The following is a 20292-nucleotide window of genomic DNA, read 5'->3' as shown; positions in this document are numbered from 1 at the left end:
GCCGTGACCCTTTGAGACTGGCACAGGCTATTTGTGAATCGAAAAGTACGGTGAGCTTCTGTTTGTATTTTGAGAATTGAGGAGCGTCCGGCGACCGCTCCTCCCGAACTTGTGTTGTATGTTTACGCGCCGCGATGGCGCTCCGTAAATATTCTGGAGTCGTGTCCTAATTGACGCCCTGTGGGATGTTTTTGGAAACCGGCATCGAGGCGCTGTTCTGTGTTATTTACAGTGCAGACGCTGCTTCAACAAACACGCTCCAGGTGTATTTTTATTCATTTTCTGCACTGAAAACAACATCCAATAGGAACACAACCCTGGAGCTGGGGCATTCTGGGTAATCCGCTCGTCCTTGTTTTTCTGCCAGAGCGGTGTTGACGTGACTCCCACCGTAAGGGTCAGAGGTCATCCAGTCTTCTCACAAACGAGGGTCCCATTAACGTGAGATGCTTGTGAGTAGGAAAGGGGGGGGCGGGGGGGGGTTAGTTCTGGGAACCAAAATGTTTTGGTGTGTACTCTCCTGCCCTGCTGTGACCTGGGGGGGTGACGCATTGGGCCTCCCTGGGAATATGGAACAGGATGGGACATCACTAATATTTTACCTGGTGAGAACTTAAGATGACGTGCTAAGATTTCAGCGAGATACTGAGCTACCACCCACCCCATTACAGTAAAACCTAAAACGGGTATCTGTGACATTTAATTTTAGTGTAGCCTTAGGGAGGGGAGTTATAGAAGAATGTGTACTTTTTGTCAAAAAGCTCAGAGCTGAATTTGTGGGTAATGCTCCAGTTGTTTCTGTGTTACTGGTGTAAAGCAGGATGCCGAAACTCAAGATGGCGTGCTGTCCTGCTTCCGTTGACTGTGTATAAATGCACGACGGGGTGCCTATTTTCAACGGGCAAGACTGGAGGCCAATCGTATCACTTCCTGATCGGCCCATCGTGCACAGGATGCTGGGATGTCGAGGAAGCAAAGTCTCTGGTATGTGTTGCAAAAGATGTATTCCTTGTTGTGTCAGTGCTGAGGAATTAAATCACAGCATCAAGGTTAGAATGTAAAGTCACGATTCATGAATCATCCTAGACAATTTGATTTAAGCTATTCCTGATATTCTCAAAATAACTCGCCATAATATGTAGTGTGGATGACTCCATAGAGCAAACCTCCATAAGTTTTTTCAGATTTTTAGGGAGTTTATTCTTCAAACATTACAGCACGGTCCTTCGAAGTTCCAGGTTTATGATGTCATTATTTATGCTGAGAAGCCCAAACATTGTTGTTTCCGCTGGCACACACTAGGAGTAAAATACCCCCCCCCTTCCCCTCCCTGGGTGATTCAGGCATACTAGCTTTGGTCTGGCAAGAAGATGGGCGTGAAAAAAAAAAATTAAAAGCAGAATTAAATAAAAACACATCTTTAGAGGTGCCTCAGCGAGGTAGACCATGGCCTACAAAAAAAGGAGGGGGGGGGGGGCAACTTCAAAACTAGAGCCAAACAAAACGCAATAAAAGAGAAACAGGCTTCAGAGGTGCCTCAGAGAGCCGTGACCTCGGCCTCGCTGCCCACATTCCCACCCTGGGTCAGGATGGCGGGAGCGTGTCGGCGCGAGCGCTCCCCATGACACCCGCTAACAACCTCGCAGGGTCCGTGCGACATTCCTCTACTGCCCCTTACTGGAGGCCCCAAGTCTCCGCCCACAGGGCCCCGGATCACAATAGCTCCTCTCCTCCCATTGGACGAGTTGCATTCCGAGGGTCGGGGAAGGCTGCTGATTTGGCGAGAACAGGCGGAGGGGGCGCGTTCATTTGGTAGAACGTTCCTTTGCTTTTCAAATGTTGAACAGAGAGTTCTCACTGAATGGCTTGCTACATTTTGCAGTGCTCCTCGAGTGATGTTTAGAGGGTGTGTTCTGGGGGCAGGAATGTTGGCTTCTTAGAGTAAGTCACTCGGGACAAATGTAAATGGTCTTTATTAGTATTTTCTGCAAAACACCAAAATGTAAATTCAGTGACGCCAAAATGTTTTCGCCCCCCTCCTGGGTTTGAGGGCATCTGAGGGTGCCAGACCCCCCAACCTTGACCTGATCACCCCCCCCCCCCCCCCCCAAACAACTCCTCTTACCAATCACTACACCTGCTGATTTCACACACCTTCAACCAGAGAGAAGAGAAGTGAAACCAGCAGGTGTAGCGATCGTTTGGAATGAGAACCTGCATGCTCTGGTCTGGGCCCTCTGTGCCACGCGATTGGGCTCCACTGGCCCAGAACCGGTCGGGAGAGAGGTAGCACTCTCCCTGACTGGTACCTGTGCCCACCTGTGAGGCGCTGACAGAGAGGGCACCTGAGTTAACATGCGTCATGCTGTGAACGATGAAGTTCTTCCTTCCAATTCAGATTTCCATGAGTTCCACTGTAGGAAAGATCCTGATCCTGATGACACAGCTGCACCTAGTGGGAGGTGGATGAAGCAGGGGAGCCAATCCTGTCACTGTCTAAGTGACAGAATTATATAAATAAATCCCCAATGTCCCAGAAGAACCTGAAAACGTGGAAATCTTTAATAGCGAAAATAACTAACCTACGTCCTCTGAAACCATGGCAATGGGTTTTTTACATTACCGTGGCAATTATGCTTAAAATGGCAAATGAGTAATGCAGTCATTTCTGAACTTGTGTGACATTTTGTTCCAAATTCAGTTTTTGTTTTGTTTCTTTTGTAGATAAAAAAAGTACCCACTGTACCTCCCACAATAGTCTCCACCAAGGCTGCCCAACCCTGTTCCTGGAAATCTACCCTCTGGTAGGTTTTCATTGCAACCCTAACAAAGCTCTCTTCATTCAACAGTAGGAGCAGGGCTGCCCATCCCTGTTCTTGGAGATCTACCATCCTGGAGGTTTTCACTGCAATCCTAACAAAGCACACCTCCTTCAATAGCTAGAGCAGAGCTGCCCAACCCTGTTCTTGGAGATCTACTATCCTGTAGGTTTTAACTCCAAACCTAACAAAGCACACCTCAATTAAAGAGCTAGCAGACCAGACGGTGGGGCCCATCCACACACTGGAACAGAGCCTTAACAGATACCAGACCATGGGGCCCATCCACACACTGGAACAGAGCCTTAACAGATACCAGACCATGGGGCCCATCCACACACTGGAACAGAGCCTTAACAGATACCAGACCATGGGGCTCATCCACACACTGGAACAGAGCCTTAACAGATACCAGACCATGGGGCCCATCCACACACTGGAACAGAGCCTTAGCAGATACCAGACCATGGGGCCCATCCACACACTGGAACAGAGCCTTAACAAGATCAGTCACACTGGTTTGATTGGGTTTGTTTTAATCCGAGGACAGCTGTTTCACATTTGAGAGACGAGGAACAGCTGTTCCACTTCTAAGTCAGTGGCCTGGTGGCTCAAACTCCAGCTGAGTTTGTGCCAGTCATTTCAAAAGGTTTTCCAAATCAGCTCGCATGCAACCATTACCCATAATTCCTACAAGGGGATCTGTGCACTGGATGGAAAGAGCTGGGTCCAGCACAGGGAACCGAGCCAGTCGGTTTTCCTGACTGCGGCACAGAGAAACAATACTCCTCAGCACTTCAGCAAATCCACAGTGTCTAGCAGAGTCTTCTCCAGGCTGAGGAACCCAGAGAAAGAATGAAAAAAAAGCTATGCAGAAAGTATGTTATACGTTTGTCCAGGACTGAATATGCTGAATTCAGTCCTGGACAAAGTAAATACGTGTCATAAAATCGGTTTATAGTTTATTTCCGTCCATTGGTATCTAGTATGTATGGAGAGCATACTCTAAACCAGGGGTGTCAAACTCCCGTCCTTGAGGTATTTTTTACTTTCAATCAGCAGCTAAGGCCGAAGGAACAAGGTGCGTGGACTCTTTAGCCAATCAGTGACCTAAATTAATCACTAGTGGTGAAACACACCAAAAACCAGCAGACACTGCAGCCCTCCAGAACTGGATTTTGACACCCCTTTATCTTGGTATTCTGGCTTGTGCTTTCCAATTTATCAGTCTTCTGTCCTCTGGTAATTAATAAAGTATGTTATTCTTCAGAAACAGCCAAACTTTTTATCAGATGTTTTAATTCTACATAAATTGCCTAGCAACGCTCAATGTTCATTTAACACGGATATTATATATGAGTCCAAATGGGGTAAAATATTTTCTATCAGAGTCTAATTAACTCCATCAGTTTAACACCTAATGGTTTACCTGTGCTTTTTCAAGAAACAAAACTGTACACATGATCTTGGCAAATAAAAAGTATGCAGATCTAGAGTGAGACTAATCCCAGAAACCTTTGCACTCTGCAGTCAGATTATATTTCAGTATGATATCAATAAAATCAAAAGTGTTTCTAATATACAAGGGGAACTGACTGGTTAATATATGAAAAAAGTAAAAAAGAAAACATTTGACTCTATAGGCCTAAATACACCCCAAACATTAATTTAGTAAATCAGTGATAATCGTACCTAATTAAAACAGGGTAAATCACCATTCCCTATCTTCTTCTGTATACTTTCGGACGACTGTGCTTTCCTTTGCATATGAAATCCAGCCGAAGCAAAGATTCACCAGTCGTATAAAATATTGCTGCACGCCTGGCGCTTCCTGTCTCGCTCTATGCGAATGCTGCGCAAATTGTGCTTCAATAGGGTCGGGTCAGAATTTTCCTGCCCGGTAACAGAGCCTGAGCACGCGAACATGCAGGCTGGGGGGGGATTCAGCAGGAATGGAATAAGGTTGGCACGAGACCTTGATTCGGCCGGCGGCGTACGAAACCTAAGATCTCCATCAACGGGCGCCAAGAGCCATGAACATGTGTTTGTTGGAAAGAAAGATACACCTCGGGTAACTCTCTTAAAATGTCACCGAACTGCTGGATCTTCAAAGGCAAATGCAAATCTAGAATAAACGATCATTCCGACCTTCAAAATAAGCATACTTTTTAAAAAGAATAAATAATTCAATTGAAAAGCATAGATAAGATAAAAGTTAGATTGAGAGATCGATGCAGAATGCAACATTTGTTTTTTTCCTGCGCAACTTTTTACCGGGAAAATATAGTTGAAGATGCAAACTTGCACAACTTTAGCACTCGGAAAACTGTGGCAGCGTTTCATTTAAAAAATCGTGCAGACCCATCTTTGACAGTGAAGGCCTTTTGTGATGTACTCGTCGTCTCGTGCGTTGCCATCAGTTTACCGCGGGTATAAAATCAATGCGGAGAAAACATCCTGGGCACGCGCGTTGAAGTGTCTCGGCTGCCGGAAGTTTGTAGAGAGATGTCTATGGACATGCTGACGGCGTTAATGATACCATCATAGTTTTGCAGACTCTTTGGCGACTATTTCGCATATACAAAACGCGCTATAATTATACGTTCACCGCGGGCATAATGGGTCAGCATGTCAGCTGGAGAATATATGCACCTGGGACACGTGCCAAAATGTGCACTGTTCTAAAAAAAAGAAAAAGAAAAAGAAACAAGACGTTCCAAGTCGTTTAGGTGTCCTTCGCGGTCAAGTGGTAAATATGGACTTTCCCCGATCCCCTGTTTAAACCCTGTTTGTAGGTGGTGCCTGAAATAACCAGCTCTCTTAAAATATTTTTTTTCATGAATCATATACAGACTATGTATTCTGCATGATAAACAAAGATGTCAGACACAGTTATGTTGCATTGTGTGTGCGTGTGTGAGAGAGATTCTGTGCCCCTGTATCTAGGCATGTTCAATGTTAGGCCACACAGGTCATGGGGTCAAATCCCAGGTGGGACTAGAACAGTATGACCCCTGAGGGAGTCGTTTCACAGCACTGTGTGACTTTCCTCAGCAAACATTCCACTCTACTGTACAAAATGGGTCATCCTGAGCAGGAGCTCAGCTATGAAAATAACACCATATCCTCCCAAGGCCTGGCCGTTTATTTTTGTCCCCTGTAGGGGACACGAGACCCTGGTCTTTATCTCAAGAACCATATATTTATACCCTTCTGAAACCTACACTGCAAGGGATAAAAAATTTAAATAAAAGAAATAATATTTTTGAAAAAATCTTCACCGAAACATGTCTTTGTGATCCACTGTTTTTCTGCCTGTTCTTAGGGGGAAGTAATGCTGTGTGTGGTTGTGCCTGGGCTTTCTGAGGCTGTATGAACAGGTAGACTCTGAGAGCGATAATTTATAAAATGACTGTTAAACTAGGGCTAGGTGCTTATTTCTTGATGTTTACTTCAGGAATTTAATCATAAACTTTGATAATTTTAGTGTAAAATTATGAAGTTTTGTTGTTGTTGCTGTTGTGGTGTTGTGCTTGTACCCTTCGATAGCTCAGTTGGTAGAGCGGAGGACTGTAGTTGGACCTCGTTGAAATCCTTAGGTCGCTGGTTCGACTCCGGCTCGAAGGAATTTTTTTTTGGAATTCATCGGTTAAGTCTGGCGTATGCAAAATACCCCTTTCCTAAAACAACATCGGCAGAGCAGGGACTGTCTGAATGACATGGCTACTCTTAATGCTGGTTCAGCAGTGCTCTCTGAAATGGGCCACTATCAGGTCTTTTGGCCCAAAGGAAGGGTTACTGTGGGTAGCCTATCTCCAGTGAACAGTGTTTGATGTTTACTTCTGGAATTTAATCATGAACTTGGATAATATCAGTGTAAGTTTATGAAGTTTTGTTTTTGTTGTTAATGTTGTTGTTGTTGCTGTTGTGGTACAATACACGTCCCCTTCGATAGCTCAGTTGGTAGAGCGGAGGACTGTAGTTGGGTCTCGTTGAAATCCTTAGGTCGCTGGTTCGACTCCGGCTCGAAGGAGTGTTTTTGTTTTTTGGCTGTGGAAAAAGTTGAATAAGTCGCTCTGGACAAGAGTGCCTGCTAAATGGCTGTAATGTTGTTTTAAAGTGCTTTCAGTGAAGTAGGTGGGGGTTAGGGTTAGGGTCTTTCCTAAAACAACATCGGCAGAGCAGGGACTGCCTAAATGACATGGCTACTCTTAGTACTGGTTCACCAGTGCTCTCTAAAATGGGCCATTATCAGGTCTTGTGGCCCAAAGCAAGGGTTACTGTGGGTAGCCTATCTCCACTGAACAGTACCTTTGGAATTTAATCATAAACTTTGATCATTTCAGTCTAAGTCTGTTGTTGTGGTGCTATGCTTGTGCCCTTCGATAGCTCAGTTGGTAGAGCGGAGGACTGTAGTTGGGTCTTGTTGAAATCCTTAGGTCGCTGGTTCGACTCCGGCTCGAAGGAATGTTTTTTTTTTTTTTTTGGCTGTGAAAAAAGTTGTATAAGTCGCTCAGGACAAGAGCGTCTGCTAAATGGCTGTAATGTTGTTTTAAAGTGCTTTCAGTGAAGCAGGTGGGGGGTGGAGGTCTTTACCATGGAATTCATCAGTTAAGTCTGGCATACGTAATACCCCTTTCCTAAAATAACATTTTCTCATGCCAGTGTGAGATACGGCAGTTCTGGGAAACACCGTTGGCTGCCGCACGGAGAGAGAGAGAGAGAACGCACCCACACGAACACAAAATAAAACAAACAAACATGTTCACCCTTCCCCCTCACGGGTTCCAGGCAAAAATAATAACTAAAACAACAAGCCAAAATAACTAAGATGAAGGAAAGTAAAACGAAGCGACCACTTTCCGGGGCGCCGCCTGTAGCTGGTCTGCTTTCCAGCGGACAAGCTCCTTTCCAGTGGCGGCTTACTTTAGTTTTGCGCTCGGTTGAACACGTAAACAAAAACTAAACAAAAAAACTAAATAAAGAAGCGCGCTCTTGCGGTGTGAGCTCCTGGTTTCGAGCCCCGAACTGCGGAGAGCGACACACTGGTGCGTGTGCTCTCTCCACCAGCCGACGGACTGAATGCCACACCCATCCACAGAGCAGAGACTGTCTATAACTGAAACGGATCACCTGTGACTAGGTCTAGATGTTTATTGTTTGATGTTTACTTCTGGAATTTAATCATAAACTTTGATAATTTCAGTGTAAGTTTAAGATGTTTTGTTTTTGTTGTTGTTGTTGCTGTTGGTGTTGCTGTTGGAGTACTGTGCTTGTAGCCTTCGATAGCTCAGTTGGTAGAGCGGAGGACTGTAGTTGAACCTTGTTGAAATCCTTAGGTCGCTGGTTCGACTCCGGCTCGAAGGAATGCTTTTTTTTGGAATTCATCGGTTAAGTCTGGTGTATGCAAAATACCCCTTTCCTAAAACAACATCGGCAGAGCAGGGACTGTCTAAATGACATGGCTACTGTTAGTCCTGTTTGACCAGTGCTCTCTCTAATAGGCCACTCTCATGTCTTTTGGCCCAAAGCAAAGGGTTACTGCGGGTAGCCTAGTTCCAGTGAACAGCGGCCAGCTTGTAGCCTTAATTAATAACTTCAGTTCAACTCCATATAATTCAGAGGTGTCAGATCTTATCCTAAAAGGGCCGGTGTGTGGGCGCTGGGTTTTGTTTTAGCCCAGCACTACAGCACCTGATTGATCTAACTAATCAATCATGGTCTTCAGTCATGACCTTGATAAGTAGAATCAAGTGTCTTAGCTAAAGATTGGCTAAGATCAGACGCCCGTGATACAACTGAATCCTCCCATGTCTGAAATTAATGAAACGGATCACCTGTGACTAGGTCTAGATGTTTATTTTTTGATGTTTACTTCTGGAATTTAATCATAAACTTTGATAATTTCAGTGTAAGTTTAAGAAGTTTTGTTATTGTTGTTGTTGTTGTTGTTGCTGTTGGTGTTGCTGTTGTAGTACTGTGCTTGTAGCCTTCGATAGCTCAGTTGGTAGAGCGGAGGACTGTAGTTGGACCTTGTTGAAATCCTTAGGTCGCTGGTTCGACTCCGGCTCGAAGGAATGCTTTTTTTTGGAATTCATCGGTTAAGTCTGGTGTACGCAAAATACCCCTTTCCTAAAACAACATCGGCAGAGCAGGGACTGTCTAAATGACATGGCTACTGTTAGTACTGGTTCACCAGTGCTCTCTAAAATGGGCCAATATCAGGTCTTGTGGCCCAAAGCAAGGGTTACCGTGGGTAGCCTATCTCCAGTGAACAGTACCTTTGGAATTTAACCATAAACTTTGATCATTTCAGTCTAAGTCTGTAGTTGTGATGCTGTGCTCGCATCCTTCGATAGCTCAGTTGGTAGAGCGGAGGACTGTAGTTGGGTCTCGTTGAAATCCTTAGGTCGCTGGTTCGACTCCGGCTCGAAGGAATGTTTTTTTTTTGGATTTAATCAGTTAAGTCTGGCGTACATAGTACCCCTTTCCTAAAACAACATCCACAGAGCAGGGACTGTCTAAATGACACGGCTCCTCTTAACGCTGGTTCACCAGTGCTCTCTCTAATGGGTCGCCCTCCGGTCTTTTGGCCCGAAGCAAAGGGTCACTGCGTGCAGCCTCTCTCCAGTGAACAGGGAGGAAAAGGGGCCAGCTTGTACCCTTCACGGGACCTTTAAGGGCATCAAATTGCCCATCAGCCCCGTGTCCCAATGCATGTTATCACCAGTGCTGACACTAGGATTTCAAGAAGCAGCCTGCGAGCCTGCGAGCCTGCACCCCGCCTGCCCCCCGTCCCCCCCCCTGCCCCTGTCCCCCCCCGCCCCTCGTCCCCCCCCTGCCCCTTGTCTCCCCCCCCTGACCCTCGTCCCCCCCCCCCACTAGGATTTCAAGAAACAGCCTGCAAGCCTGCGAGCCTGCACCCCCCCTGCCCCTTGTCCCCCTTTGCACCTAGAGAATGCTTACTGCAAGCGGCCGCTGGTTTGGACCCAGCCATTCACAGTCTGTGGGGGGGGGGGGGGGGGGGGGGGGGGGGGGGGGGGGAGAGGCCATCCAAACCCGCTACACGACAAACGCGGACCCTTACTGGCTGTCCCATTGGAATGATGTGGTGCCTTACCCTGGGTGTGCTGGGGCTGTCCTCTGGGACCAGGGGCAGCAGGGCCTCTGTGAGGCTGTGGATCTGGGACACAGTCAGGGGTGCGTGCTGGGCAGACTGGCTGGAGCGCTGAGGCTAAGTGCACACGCAGCGTTACGCTACAAAACGATTAGCAGGCCCTCTTATCCAGGGCGACTTACTTACGAAAGTGGAGTACAAAAAGTGCAGCGTCACCAAGAATCTTACACACACACACACACACAATATTAACCTGTGTGTCTGTGTGTGTGTGTGTGTGTGTGTGTGTGCGCGCATGCGCGTGTGTGTGTGTGATGCGTGCATAGCAAGAATTTCAAGTCATCAACAATGATTCATAGCTTCATAGTTATACTCCATATAATTTTGAGGTGTCCTATCTTATCCAAAAAGAGCCAGTGTGGGTGCAGGTTTTTGTTTTAGCTCAGCACTATGACACCTGATTGTACTATTTAGCTAATCATGGTCTTCAATCAAGGCCTTGATAAGCGGAATGTGGTGTCCTAGTGCTGGGTTAAAATAAAAAAACCTGTGCCCTTTTCAGATAAGATCGGACACCCTTGATATAACTGAATCCTCCTATTTCTAACAATCCTACCAGTTCCAGTGAAAATAGCAGTTATTTTTAGTGTTTTTCCATTTTCTCTATATGGTTCTTGTAGCCTTATCTCCGTTGTTTTAATATAAATGTGCGGTGAAGAATATGCGCACGCACGCGTGTGTACACACGGGTCGGACGGGAGCTTCCTGTGTTCAGGACTTCCAGCTGTGATTCTGGGAACGCTGCAGGGAACGCGTCGTTCGTGATGGTGGCCCACACCGCGTCCTTGCGCCAGACAGACAGTTGTACCAGCGTGAAATTAATATCGTACGCGTACCGTAAATAACACGTCAGAAGGGTATAAATCCTGCAGACGTCAAAACTGTATGTCCAGCGATGGAGGGTCGAGGGAGGGGGGTGGGGGGTCCTTGTTGGAAACAGTCCGCCCAGGAACATCAAGGTCCTAGCTCATGTGTCCATTGCGCAATTAGAAATTATTCTCGGGTACTGTCCCAAGCTGAGAACACAAAAATAAATTAATAAAAGATACAGGCGCACGTTCCCCCATCACTGGAGCCTGTACACAGTAAAATGTCCGGTGATAATTCAGCTCTAACAGTGTTAATTCAACTCTTAGCAGATAACATTTGGTCCAACTCTGGAATGTGGGACCAAATGTTATCTGTCAAGGGTTGAATTAACACTGTTAAGAGTTGAATTATCGCCAGACATTTTACTGTGTAGACTCCTCCTCGCCCTTTCGAAGAATCCCCCATACCCCCCCCCCCCCTTTACTGACCAGCGAGTCAGTGCACTGGACGCTAAGCATCATGGGAAGAGGCCCAAGCTGTGAGTGCCGTTTCCCTGTGTGCTGATTCCCTGAGAGGGTTTCATTCCTCTCCTGTCCACAGGTGTTTGCAAGTTAAACTCACTCAGCTTCAGGTATAAAGTCTGATTGTGATGGGGGGAGGGGTTGGTATGCCTTTTTTCCCCTCACCTTGAGCACCTGCCCCTCAAAAGGTCTCTGCACGGCTCTGTACTGGAGTCTTCTAAAACCAGCTCCCGCTGGGTTTTATGAATCTGTGCTGCATAAAAACAGTGAATTTAACTACGACTGTCAGAGGGAGTGGGGCTCTTCACCATGAAGGAATATGTAGATGTTGGAAGGATGAGCCTGTTTTAAATATACAGAAGATGTTTAGATTCATGGTTTTAATCTTGCGTGAGGAGATGGTAAATGGACTGCATTTATATAGCGCTTTTATCCAAAACACTTTACAGTTGATGCCTTGCATTCACCAGAGAGGTTAGGAGTCTTGCTCAAGGACACTTCAACATGCTTGGAACAGGGGATCAAACCAACAACCCTCTGACTGCCAGATAAGCACTCTTACCTCCTGAGCTATGTCACCCCACTGAAATGCATATGCACAGCGTTAGTGTGCCAAGGAAAATGGAAGTACATTATTTTATTTATAGTCACTTGAAACAGGGGCCTCGTTTGCATTATAACCGTGTGTACATGCTTAAAACAAGTGCACTGTAAGAATGGTCATGCCTATCGCCTCTGGAGGGGAAATGATGACGTCACTGGTACGTGCGGTGGAGGAGTGGTTTCTAACCTGGTTTGTGGCCTGCGGCCTGTGTTGCGTTTGCTTGTTTTTTTATTCTGTCTCTAGGTTCGCTAGCGTCTCTTCATTAAGCTCGTGTGCGTTTCCCGTGTGGATGGCGTGGTTTCTCATAACGGACGGGTTTCTGGCGGTAGGAGGTACCTCACTTTCCACCTTAGATATCGCAAAATTATCTAAATGTGGCAGTGGCAGTTGTCCGAGGCCCGTATCTTATAATTTCTCCCAAACTCTGCAGCGAAGTACGTGCGTGGCCTGACCTCGCTCGCGTCTGCCGAAGAAACTCGAGATTGCGGCGTGCCCGGCTCACGAAACGTCGCGCGTCAGTAAACCGGGCTTTATTTGCATAAGATTACAGGTGATCTTTCTTTTCTCCCTCTCTTTGTGATTAGCAATTGTTCTGTCAGCGCTGAAACAAACGCATCTGGCCATTTCTCAACAGCAACCGATGCTACCGCAACGCCCCCCCCCCTTTAAAAAAATGTAAAGAATTATCGGCTGCTTATCAGCGCGTGGCGAGAGAATGCGCAACCCGACCGCTACTGTCTCTGATTCTGCTCACTGAGTCAGCTTTGAAGGGCAGCCTAGATGATTGAATCCTCATTTTAATGAGACATGTGGAGCCTCCATTAAGGCTCTTGAATCTGACACCCGGGAGCAGTGGGGTTTGGGGTGTAGCTTTGAACAAGGTACCCAGGATGCACTGCTCGAGTCACTTTAACTGGTTGGGATTAGGTTCTCAGGTTTGTAGTCCAAAGTCTCCTTTAAAAATAAAAATAAAAATAACATTTAAGGTGAAATATCACAAATATGTGATTACAATGTTCTTAACCAGACATTCTAATGCTGATGTAATCACTGCTGGTAATTTAAAGAGTTCTAGAACACAGAATTCTCAATAAATAAATAAATAAAATAAATCCAAAAAACCTACTCATCAAAGGTGAATAATAGGTCCATTGCAGGGTAGAGTGTGATTATGCCAGTACTAAAGTCAAATATTATAATGATGATATTTGTAATATTGTGCTGCTACAACACAGTGGCCGTATTGCATGCTTGATTTCATGCCCATGCAGATGGCTAACGCTTTTCAAAATAATAAAGCTGACCAGTGGTCCCAACACTCACCCGTGATGCTCAAACTCTCATTATCTTCCGCGACTGAAGTCCCAAATTCAGTTTGCTAATGGGCCACTCGTGTTGTATGTGTATGATGAGCAGTGTCTTTGTATTTGTGTTTGACTAAACCAAACAGTGATTTGTTTAGATGACGGATTACAGAATCTTTTGGTGAAAGTCTAACTGGCCTGTGGCTTGCTGTATTCAGCAATGAACATTTTATTTATTAGTCAAAATATTTCTGCTTCAGTTTTATTTTTTGTTATTATTATTCCTTTTTTGAGTAATGAAAATTTTTTTAGAACGTAGCTCCTATTGATCTGGAGAACTTTTAAATAATTTTGTCTATATTTCTATCTGAAGCATTTCAAAGTGGGCATATTGGCAGATGCCCAAGGGATCTCCACGTCACGACTTTATACAGAGCTGCATCCTGTAGGCTGTGTATGTTTTCTTATGTTCTCGTGTTCTAGACGGGCTGAATGGCCTGTTCTCCTCATTGTGTGTTCTTATGTTCTAGATGGGCTGAATGGCCTGTTCTCCTCATTATGTGTTCTTATGTTCTTATGTTCTAGATGGGCTGAATGGCCTGTTCTCCTCATTATGTATTCTTATGTTCTCATGTTCTAGATGGGCTGAATGGCCTGTTCTCCTCATTATGTATTCTTATGTTCTTGTGTTCTATATGGTCTGGATCTGTGCTAGATTATTTTAGAAATACGAGAGGAAACTCAAAGGTAATTGACAAACACTATTATAAAAAATACAATTGAACTAAATATAAATTGTATTATTGCATTGATTGCTCTTTAATTGTTTTATAACAACATATTGCGCTCTCAAAAAGGATGAGTTCATATCCAACTTACTTTTTGTGTTTATACTTACCCGTTACTAATTGTGTTACAGATATACATTTTAGGTGTTACAGAGCAAGACTTTTTTACGCAGATTGTTTAAAAGTAATATAAAATGTGTTGTCCTTAACTACACACGGAGGTGTGTTAAAAATGACACGTTGGGCGTTGATTTTAACACCTCTGTTCTGAGCGGATATCTGGATTTTTCACGGCATCCATCGCCAACACTCACCACCGGTCCACACCCAGGCTCCCCTAACAAACTACAGCACTTTTAAATCTTCGTTTGAGGTTGACCCACTGCTTTTGTTAGGAGCGCACTTTGAAAAGAGAGGGTTCTAAAGGGTTCCCCCTGTGGGGAACCATATCTGGTTCAATGGGTTCTTTGTCAGGCAAAATGGTTTAATCTGGGAGTTTTTAGATTTTTCACACCTATCATAAAGGGTTAAATATAGAACCGAATAGGTTTCCTCTATGGACACGAGCCAAAGAGCCCTTTTTTCCGAGAATGTGTCAATGCTGGCTCTCCCCCCCCCCCCAATTTTGTTATATTTAAACTCTCATGATTAGAATTCTGTACAGTGTGAAAGTTGGCACAAAAAGAATAGACTTGCTGCCACCTGGTGGACGCACGGACAGTGCAGCTCAATTCAACAATTTTACTTCTTCAAATTTGGAATGTCAAACAAAAAGGTCTCCAACTCCAACAGCTACTAATCTTGATATGGACAGTGGTTCTTTTGGTTTTGTGTTTCTTGTCCAAACTAATAATCGCTCCTTGAGGAATCAAAAAAAATAATAATTTTTGCCTCAGCTTGCCTCAACCCTCAGACTTACTGTTTTCCTAATCCTAACCCTATCTGAACCCTAATTTGAACCCAAAAGGATATTTGAAGCCATAGGCATATTCTTAAAAATCGAATTATTCATTTGTAATTGATGAAAAACAATGTAAATATCATGAATAAAATAATACAAATGCAAAATATTATATTATATTATATTATAGGTCATTAAAAAAAATGTTTTCCCTGAAAATATATGCATATATTATGCATTTTTTATGGTCATAGGTACACATGCTACTCGAGAAAGTTTTTGCCTCATTGAAGCTCAAATACAAACATATGTTATAACCTTTCTTTAAGCTGCTGAACACAATTGCCTCAACTTGCCTTGTTTTTCCTAATTCTAATTGTAACCCTAATTGTAACCCTAACTTTAATTCCAATCATAATCCTCATCATAAACTCTAGTTTGACCCCATACACTATTTCTAGCCCGAGGAATCGTCTGTTAATATTTGAATCTTCTGTTAAGATGTATACAGTACAATATACACATTATCAATTTGATTTAAAAAAAGACAAAAGACACTAAAGTCAATTATTATGAAGAATGTATTTAGGCTGTATCAAAAATACCTAAATACATGAAGCTGTACTCTTGTGAAAAACCCTGAAAGAAAGTGAAACAACTTGAGTCGTCCAAAACGAACCCTTGCACTAATCATTTTCCAAGGTCTAAAAGACAACCCCAATCCCATTTTGAACCAGGCCTTTTCCATATGCCTAACCCTAATCCCAATTCTTACCTTGTAGATTATTTTTCAAATAGGTCAAGGTTTGTAGGAAAAGAAGGGGTGTCTTTAAAATAAAATAATAATAAAAAAAAAAACAATTTACCAGAAGCTATGGACCCTTGAAGCAAATTTGTTCTTCATCAATTTTTCCACTTGCACTATAGCCAGTAATGTCACAATACATTATATTGATATCAGATTACCAATAAATAACTGTAACTGCTTTATTAGCACATTAAAAACTGTTTCTAACATAAAACGTATGATATATTTTACAATATTTCTAGATACATCGTCGCTTTATATTACGCATGTAAGAAATTATAGTGCACACTTAAAAAAATTTTTTTTAAATTTAGCAATTGAGCACTACATTTCCCATCAGCCACAATACAGTTAGGCGCGCGATTTGTTTTGTCCCGCCAATTGAATCTTCGTTTTGGATTCCGATTGGTTATAAATATCGTCAGAAGTAATTCACTTTGAATGTAATTGGCTCCTCGTCTGAAAGAAGTAGTCCCGGATGTCCTGGTAGTCTGCGTATATAATGAAGTTAAGGCGGGACGACCAGTTTCAAACAAGATAAGGTAAAGCGCATTTTCGGTGTGATCTGCGTGTCGGTATAGCAGTAATACAATGGTAAGCTCTTTTTTGTTTTTCAGATCATTTTCGACGTGTTTGCGTTGTGCATATTATTTCTTAATGAATCCAGTTGTATATTGCTAGCTACTGGTCCAATGTAGGCCTTCGTTTTATGTATACGATTAGCTTACGTTAGCTTGCTGCCTCAGCATATGCTACTAATTCAAATGCTTATCTTGGCTCGCAGTAGTGTAGTATAAGAAAGTGTTTTCTTAAGATTGTTTCTTCAAAAATGCACGTTGTAGTTCAGCTAATATAGATACGAATTGACCGTAGAACGATTTGGTGTTTTTTTCTGTTTTGCTGTCTTTACACTTTGTTTGCAAACGTTTAAAAAAAGAAAAAAGAAACATTTTGGCACATTTTAGGCTGGTGGCAAGGCTGGGAAGGATTCCGGAAAAACTAAAACAAAAGCCGTTTCGCGGTCCCAGAGAGCAGGCTTGCAGGTCAGTATGTCCGCGTTATTGTGATCATTCGTAATAATAATAGAGGTAATAATAATGATTATAATAATAAAATGTATTTATTAATTAGTTAATATTTGTTATTGTTTTTTAAAAATAATTGCTTATTTAATGGGCAGCTGTACATTTCAGTAATATTATGGCTACACGTGATGAAAGCCTTTCTATGTAGCTCAAGGACACGTGATTCTGGTCAATGTTAGCCTGGCTAAACAAACGAAAAGGAAAATAGCGGAACAACTGGACATATTTTGCCGTAATGCAACACGGCACGAGCGGTCAGAGGCCGCGTGCGTGCAGGTGTCCTCGTTTGGTCGGTCCGTAATCTGGGATAATGTTGAAACTGTCTTCCTCTTCTCTCCGTCGTTCATTTTTTTTTTTTATATCACAGTTCCCCGTGGGCCGTATTCACAGACATCTGAAATCCAGGACGACCAGTCACGGTCGCGTTGGGGCGACTGCAGCCGTCTACAGTGCAGCTATTCTGGAATACTTGACTGCTGAGGTAGGGCAGTGTAAATCTGCTAAAGCATGATGCGCTGCTTATTGCTCTTTGGGTTTTACTGTAGATATTAATGCTGGGTAGATTCAGCAGTTAGTAATGCTTGCTGCAGTGAGATGACTTGCTCATTGGACCCACGAAATGAGCCAATTGATCCAAAATGACAGACCGATTAATAAATTAAGGCGAGTGTGATCTTGCAGCATCGTCAGTGAGATTCCATAAATGTCTATAAGGCGGATGTTTTGGGCTCAGGATTTTTGGGGAGGGAGGGAATGCGCCGTCTGGTTCTGATGTTTAAACGCTCCTGGCCGTTCCCCAGGTGCTGGAGTTGGCGGGAAACGCCTCTAAGGACCTGAAGGTGAAGCGCATCACGCCCCGCCATCTGCAGCTGGCCATCCGCGGCGACGAGGAGCTCGACTCGCTCATCAAGGCCACCATTGCTGGAGGAGGTCAGTCAGAGTCCCGCTGCTCTTACACACACACATGCACGCACACACACACACGCACGTACACATGCATGCAAGTCCAAGGCCACCATTGCCGATGGCGGTAAGCTCCACCCACCTCCTCCCACTCGCCTCTCCCTGCACCGGCTGGTGCGTCGCCGAGGGCAACGGCTAGGCTACGGTTCAGGGTTCCCCAGGTCGGGTTGTACCCCCCCCTGCTACGAGGCGAGCAAAATGTGCAGTTGAGCCACAATCCCGCGCCCCTTTTTTTGGGGGGGGAGGGAGATGTCGGCAATATTTTCACACCAGTTGGGTCAACACTTTGACTCTACTCTGATATAAGGTGATTCTAACAGGCTGAGACACAGGGAAGTGGTTGATTTAAATGGATAGAGGAGTGTGTCATGCACTGTGCTTCCTGTGAACTTCCCTTTGGCAGTCTTACCAGCGACTGAGCGGACGTGTGCCTTGTGTAGCCCGTCGCCGCTACGCTAGGCGTGGTACTCTGATAGTGAGGCTAAGGTGTCCTGACATTTAGAGTTCGGTTCCTGAACGGTTCGGGTAAAACTGCCCGCTGTGTTATAGTCTGTTTCGCTCGAGGCCCATGATCTGTGCAGAGGGGTTTTTAAACGCACGAGCGGTCTCTCTTTGGCGCTGAGAATCCCCCGCGTTTCGCTGTGACTCAGCCCTCGTGCCCCGCCCGCAAAGCACTGTTTTCCGCAAACGCCCTGTTCGCTGGAAAGGACTGGGGATTTCGGGTGTAGTTGCCTGTTGGAACACGTATTGGGGGGGGGGGGAGTTTGTTTGACATTCAAGTGTCACTGCTTAGTGTTTAGTGTTTATAAGGCACCAACTTGGCAACCGCAACACAGGAAGTACGAAGGTTGGGACATTGTCAGTCAGTTGCGCAAGAACCTGCATGCAGACCTTTCTTTGTTGTTGGTAGATCCCTACATCCATGCGCTGTATCAGACCCACTGTCAGTGTAAATGGTCGTGTACAGACGCTGGGATGGTTTTATATCGAGGGCCTAAATCGTAACTGAGGGTTGCCAGGTGGTGTGATCAGCATTCTTTGTTCCCTGAGGACACCTGCCATTCTGCAGTTTCCCTTTATGTGGTCACTGAATATAGGAAATGTCTCCACGCTGCCCCCTGCTGTCACACATCAGCTATTTCACCTTGCACATGATCCTTTGGAAAAGCTTAAGCAAGGCTGGTATTGGGATCAGAATCATTGCAGCACTGAATAATACAGTCAAATACTCAATTTATTCCTGCTCTCACATTTCAATCAGTTTTTAAAAAATCTTTTATTAAATATACACTGCTGTGGAACACATTTGCTGTTATTTACTGAAAGTCCATGTTCCTATAATGCGTTGCAGGCCATTTAGTTTTCCTAACAGTCTTCAGCAATACCGATGTAAAGAAGTGGGCAATGAGGGCCGTGGCTGTTTCTGGTTTTCATTCCGACTTCTGGCCTTCATTGCGTGATTAACCGTAACATTTATGCCGTTTGACAGTTTGGCTGCAGCTCTTGATAAGCGCATTAGTGACAGCCACAGGCTGTTCTTGTGTCCCAATGTGAACTGTGAGTGAACCAGTGCTGTGTGTATACAGCCAATTGGCTCATTGAGCTAGGGTAAGTGGTGGACACAACAACCTACAAACACACCTACCTTCCAGAATAGAATTTGCCCGCCTGTGGTTTAACGTGATTGTAAATGAGTTTGTGCAGGTGAGCGTTGGCCCAGGAGCTGAGGTGGTGGGCGGGGCCACTGCATTGGTGGGCGGGGCCTCCGCACAGCCTGGCTTACGTTTCTCTCTCTAGGCAGGAGGACCACACAGACCGTGTCATGCATGACCTCTGACCCCTTTTCCCTTCTCCCTCTACACAGGAGTCATCCCCCACATCCACAAGTCTCTGATTGGCAAGAAGGGACAGCAGAAGACCGTATAACCCCGCCTCCACGGCCAGGTCATCTCAGGACAACAGCGGCGTCTCCGAAGGACCTAGAACGCTCTTTCTTTTAAGACTGTTTTAAAGGTGGGGGGGGGGGGTGGTAGGGGAGGGAGAAGAGGGTTGTCCTCTGCCCCCGTTCATTCTGGGTTTTTTTTTGTTTTGTTTTGTTTTTTAAAGGAAGGTTGGCTTCAGAGAAGCTGGGATTTTCCATTTTAAGATTCATGTTCAGGTACCGAGCTGGGGGGTGTGGTAAGGTGGGGGGGTGTGCGGTTTGACTGAAGTGACTTCCTGGAAATAAAGGTCAATAAGCACTCCTCTGCCTCTGAACTTCCTTTCCTGGGGTGTGCCAGTTTGTGTGATGCGGACAGGACAGATTTAGTAACTAGAAAAGGGGAGTTCGTCTAATCACAAAGTAAGCTTTCTGACTACTTCAGAGCATGCTTTGGGTTTACAGGAAGTAGTGTCAGCCAGTCACAATGGCTGTTGTTTATTAGCTGACACCAATGTACTTTCTGATTGGAGGTCCTCTGGTGGGCTGTGTTGTATACCATTAAAGGTCTGCAGTGTAATAGGAAATCCGCTT

General features: G+C 44.7%; 1 protein-coding gene, 1 long non-coding RNA gene and 6 other non-coding genes across 8 annotated transcripts; all 8 read left to right on the top strand.

The window, feature by feature from the left end:
* Nucleotides 1-6358: 6358 nt before the first annotated feature.
* On the top strand, nucleotides 6359-6446 carry trnay-gua. The gene is given in 2 exon segments: nucleotides 6359-6395; nucleotides 6411-6446. It is a non-coding gene; the product is annotated as a tRNA-Tyr (tRNA).
* A 318-nt stretch (nucleotides 6447-6764) lies between these two features.
* trnay-gua lies at nucleotides 6765-6852 on the top strand. Its single transcript is given in 2 exon segments — nucleotides 6765-6801; nucleotides 6817-6852. It is a non-coding gene; the product is annotated as a tRNA-Tyr (tRNA).
* A 346-nt stretch (nucleotides 6853-7198) lies between these two features.
* trnay-gua lies at nucleotides 7199-7286 on the top strand. The gene is given in 2 exon segments: nucleotides 7199-7235; nucleotides 7251-7286. It is a non-coding gene; the product is annotated as a tRNA-Tyr (tRNA).
* Nucleotides 7287-8098: 812 nt separating this feature from the next.
* trnay-gua lies at nucleotides 8099-8186 on the top strand. Its single transcript is given in 2 exon segments — nucleotides 8099-8135; nucleotides 8151-8186. It is a non-coding gene; the product is annotated as a tRNA-Tyr (tRNA).
* A 622-nt stretch (nucleotides 8187-8808) lies between these two features.
* On the top strand, nucleotides 8809-8896 carry trnay-gua. The gene is given in 2 exon segments: nucleotides 8809-8845; nucleotides 8861-8896. It is a non-coding gene; the product is annotated as a tRNA-Tyr (tRNA).
* A 272-nt stretch (nucleotides 8897-9168) lies between these two features.
* On the top strand, nucleotides 9169-9256 carry trnay-gua. The gene is given in 2 exon segments: nucleotides 9169-9205; nucleotides 9221-9256. It is a non-coding gene; the product is annotated as a tRNA-Tyr (tRNA).
* A 2862-nt stretch (nucleotides 9257-12118) lies between these two features.
* Nucleotides 12119-13797, top strand: LOC118226990. Its single transcript, XR_004765135.1, has 3 exons — nucleotides 12119-12256; nucleotides 12362-12481; nucleotides 13766-13797. It is a non-coding gene; the product is annotated as an uncharacterized LOC118226990 (long non-coding RNA).
* A 2390-nt stretch (nucleotides 13798-16187) lies between these two features.
* LOC118226988 (histone H2A.Z) lies at nucleotides 16188-20023 on the top strand. The gene is made up of 5 exons (XM_035417032.1): nucleotides 16188-16326; nucleotides 16698-16775; nucleotides 17185-17298; nucleotides 17618-17747; nucleotides 19645-20023. Exons 1-5 carry the CDS (start codon nucleotides 16324-16326, stop codon nucleotides 19704-19706), a joined length of 387 nt encoding a protein of 128 aa, XP_035272923.1. The 5' UTR covers nucleotides 16188-16323; the 3' UTR covers nucleotides 19707-20023.
* The last annotated feature ends 269 nt before the right edge of the window (nucleotides 20024-20292 follow it).

The sequence above is a fragment of the Anguilla anguilla genome, chromosome 5 (assembly GCF_013347855.1).
Source record: "Anguilla anguilla isolate fAngAng1 chromosome 5, fAngAng1.pri, whole genome shotgun sequence".
NCBI classification, from domain to species: domain Eukaryota; kingdom Metazoa; phylum Chordata; class Actinopteri; order Anguilliformes; family Anguillidae; genus Anguilla; species Anguilla anguilla.
The sequence above is the reverse complement of the archived record's forward strand: the minus strand, read 5'-3'. Positions and strand labels throughout refer to the sequence as shown.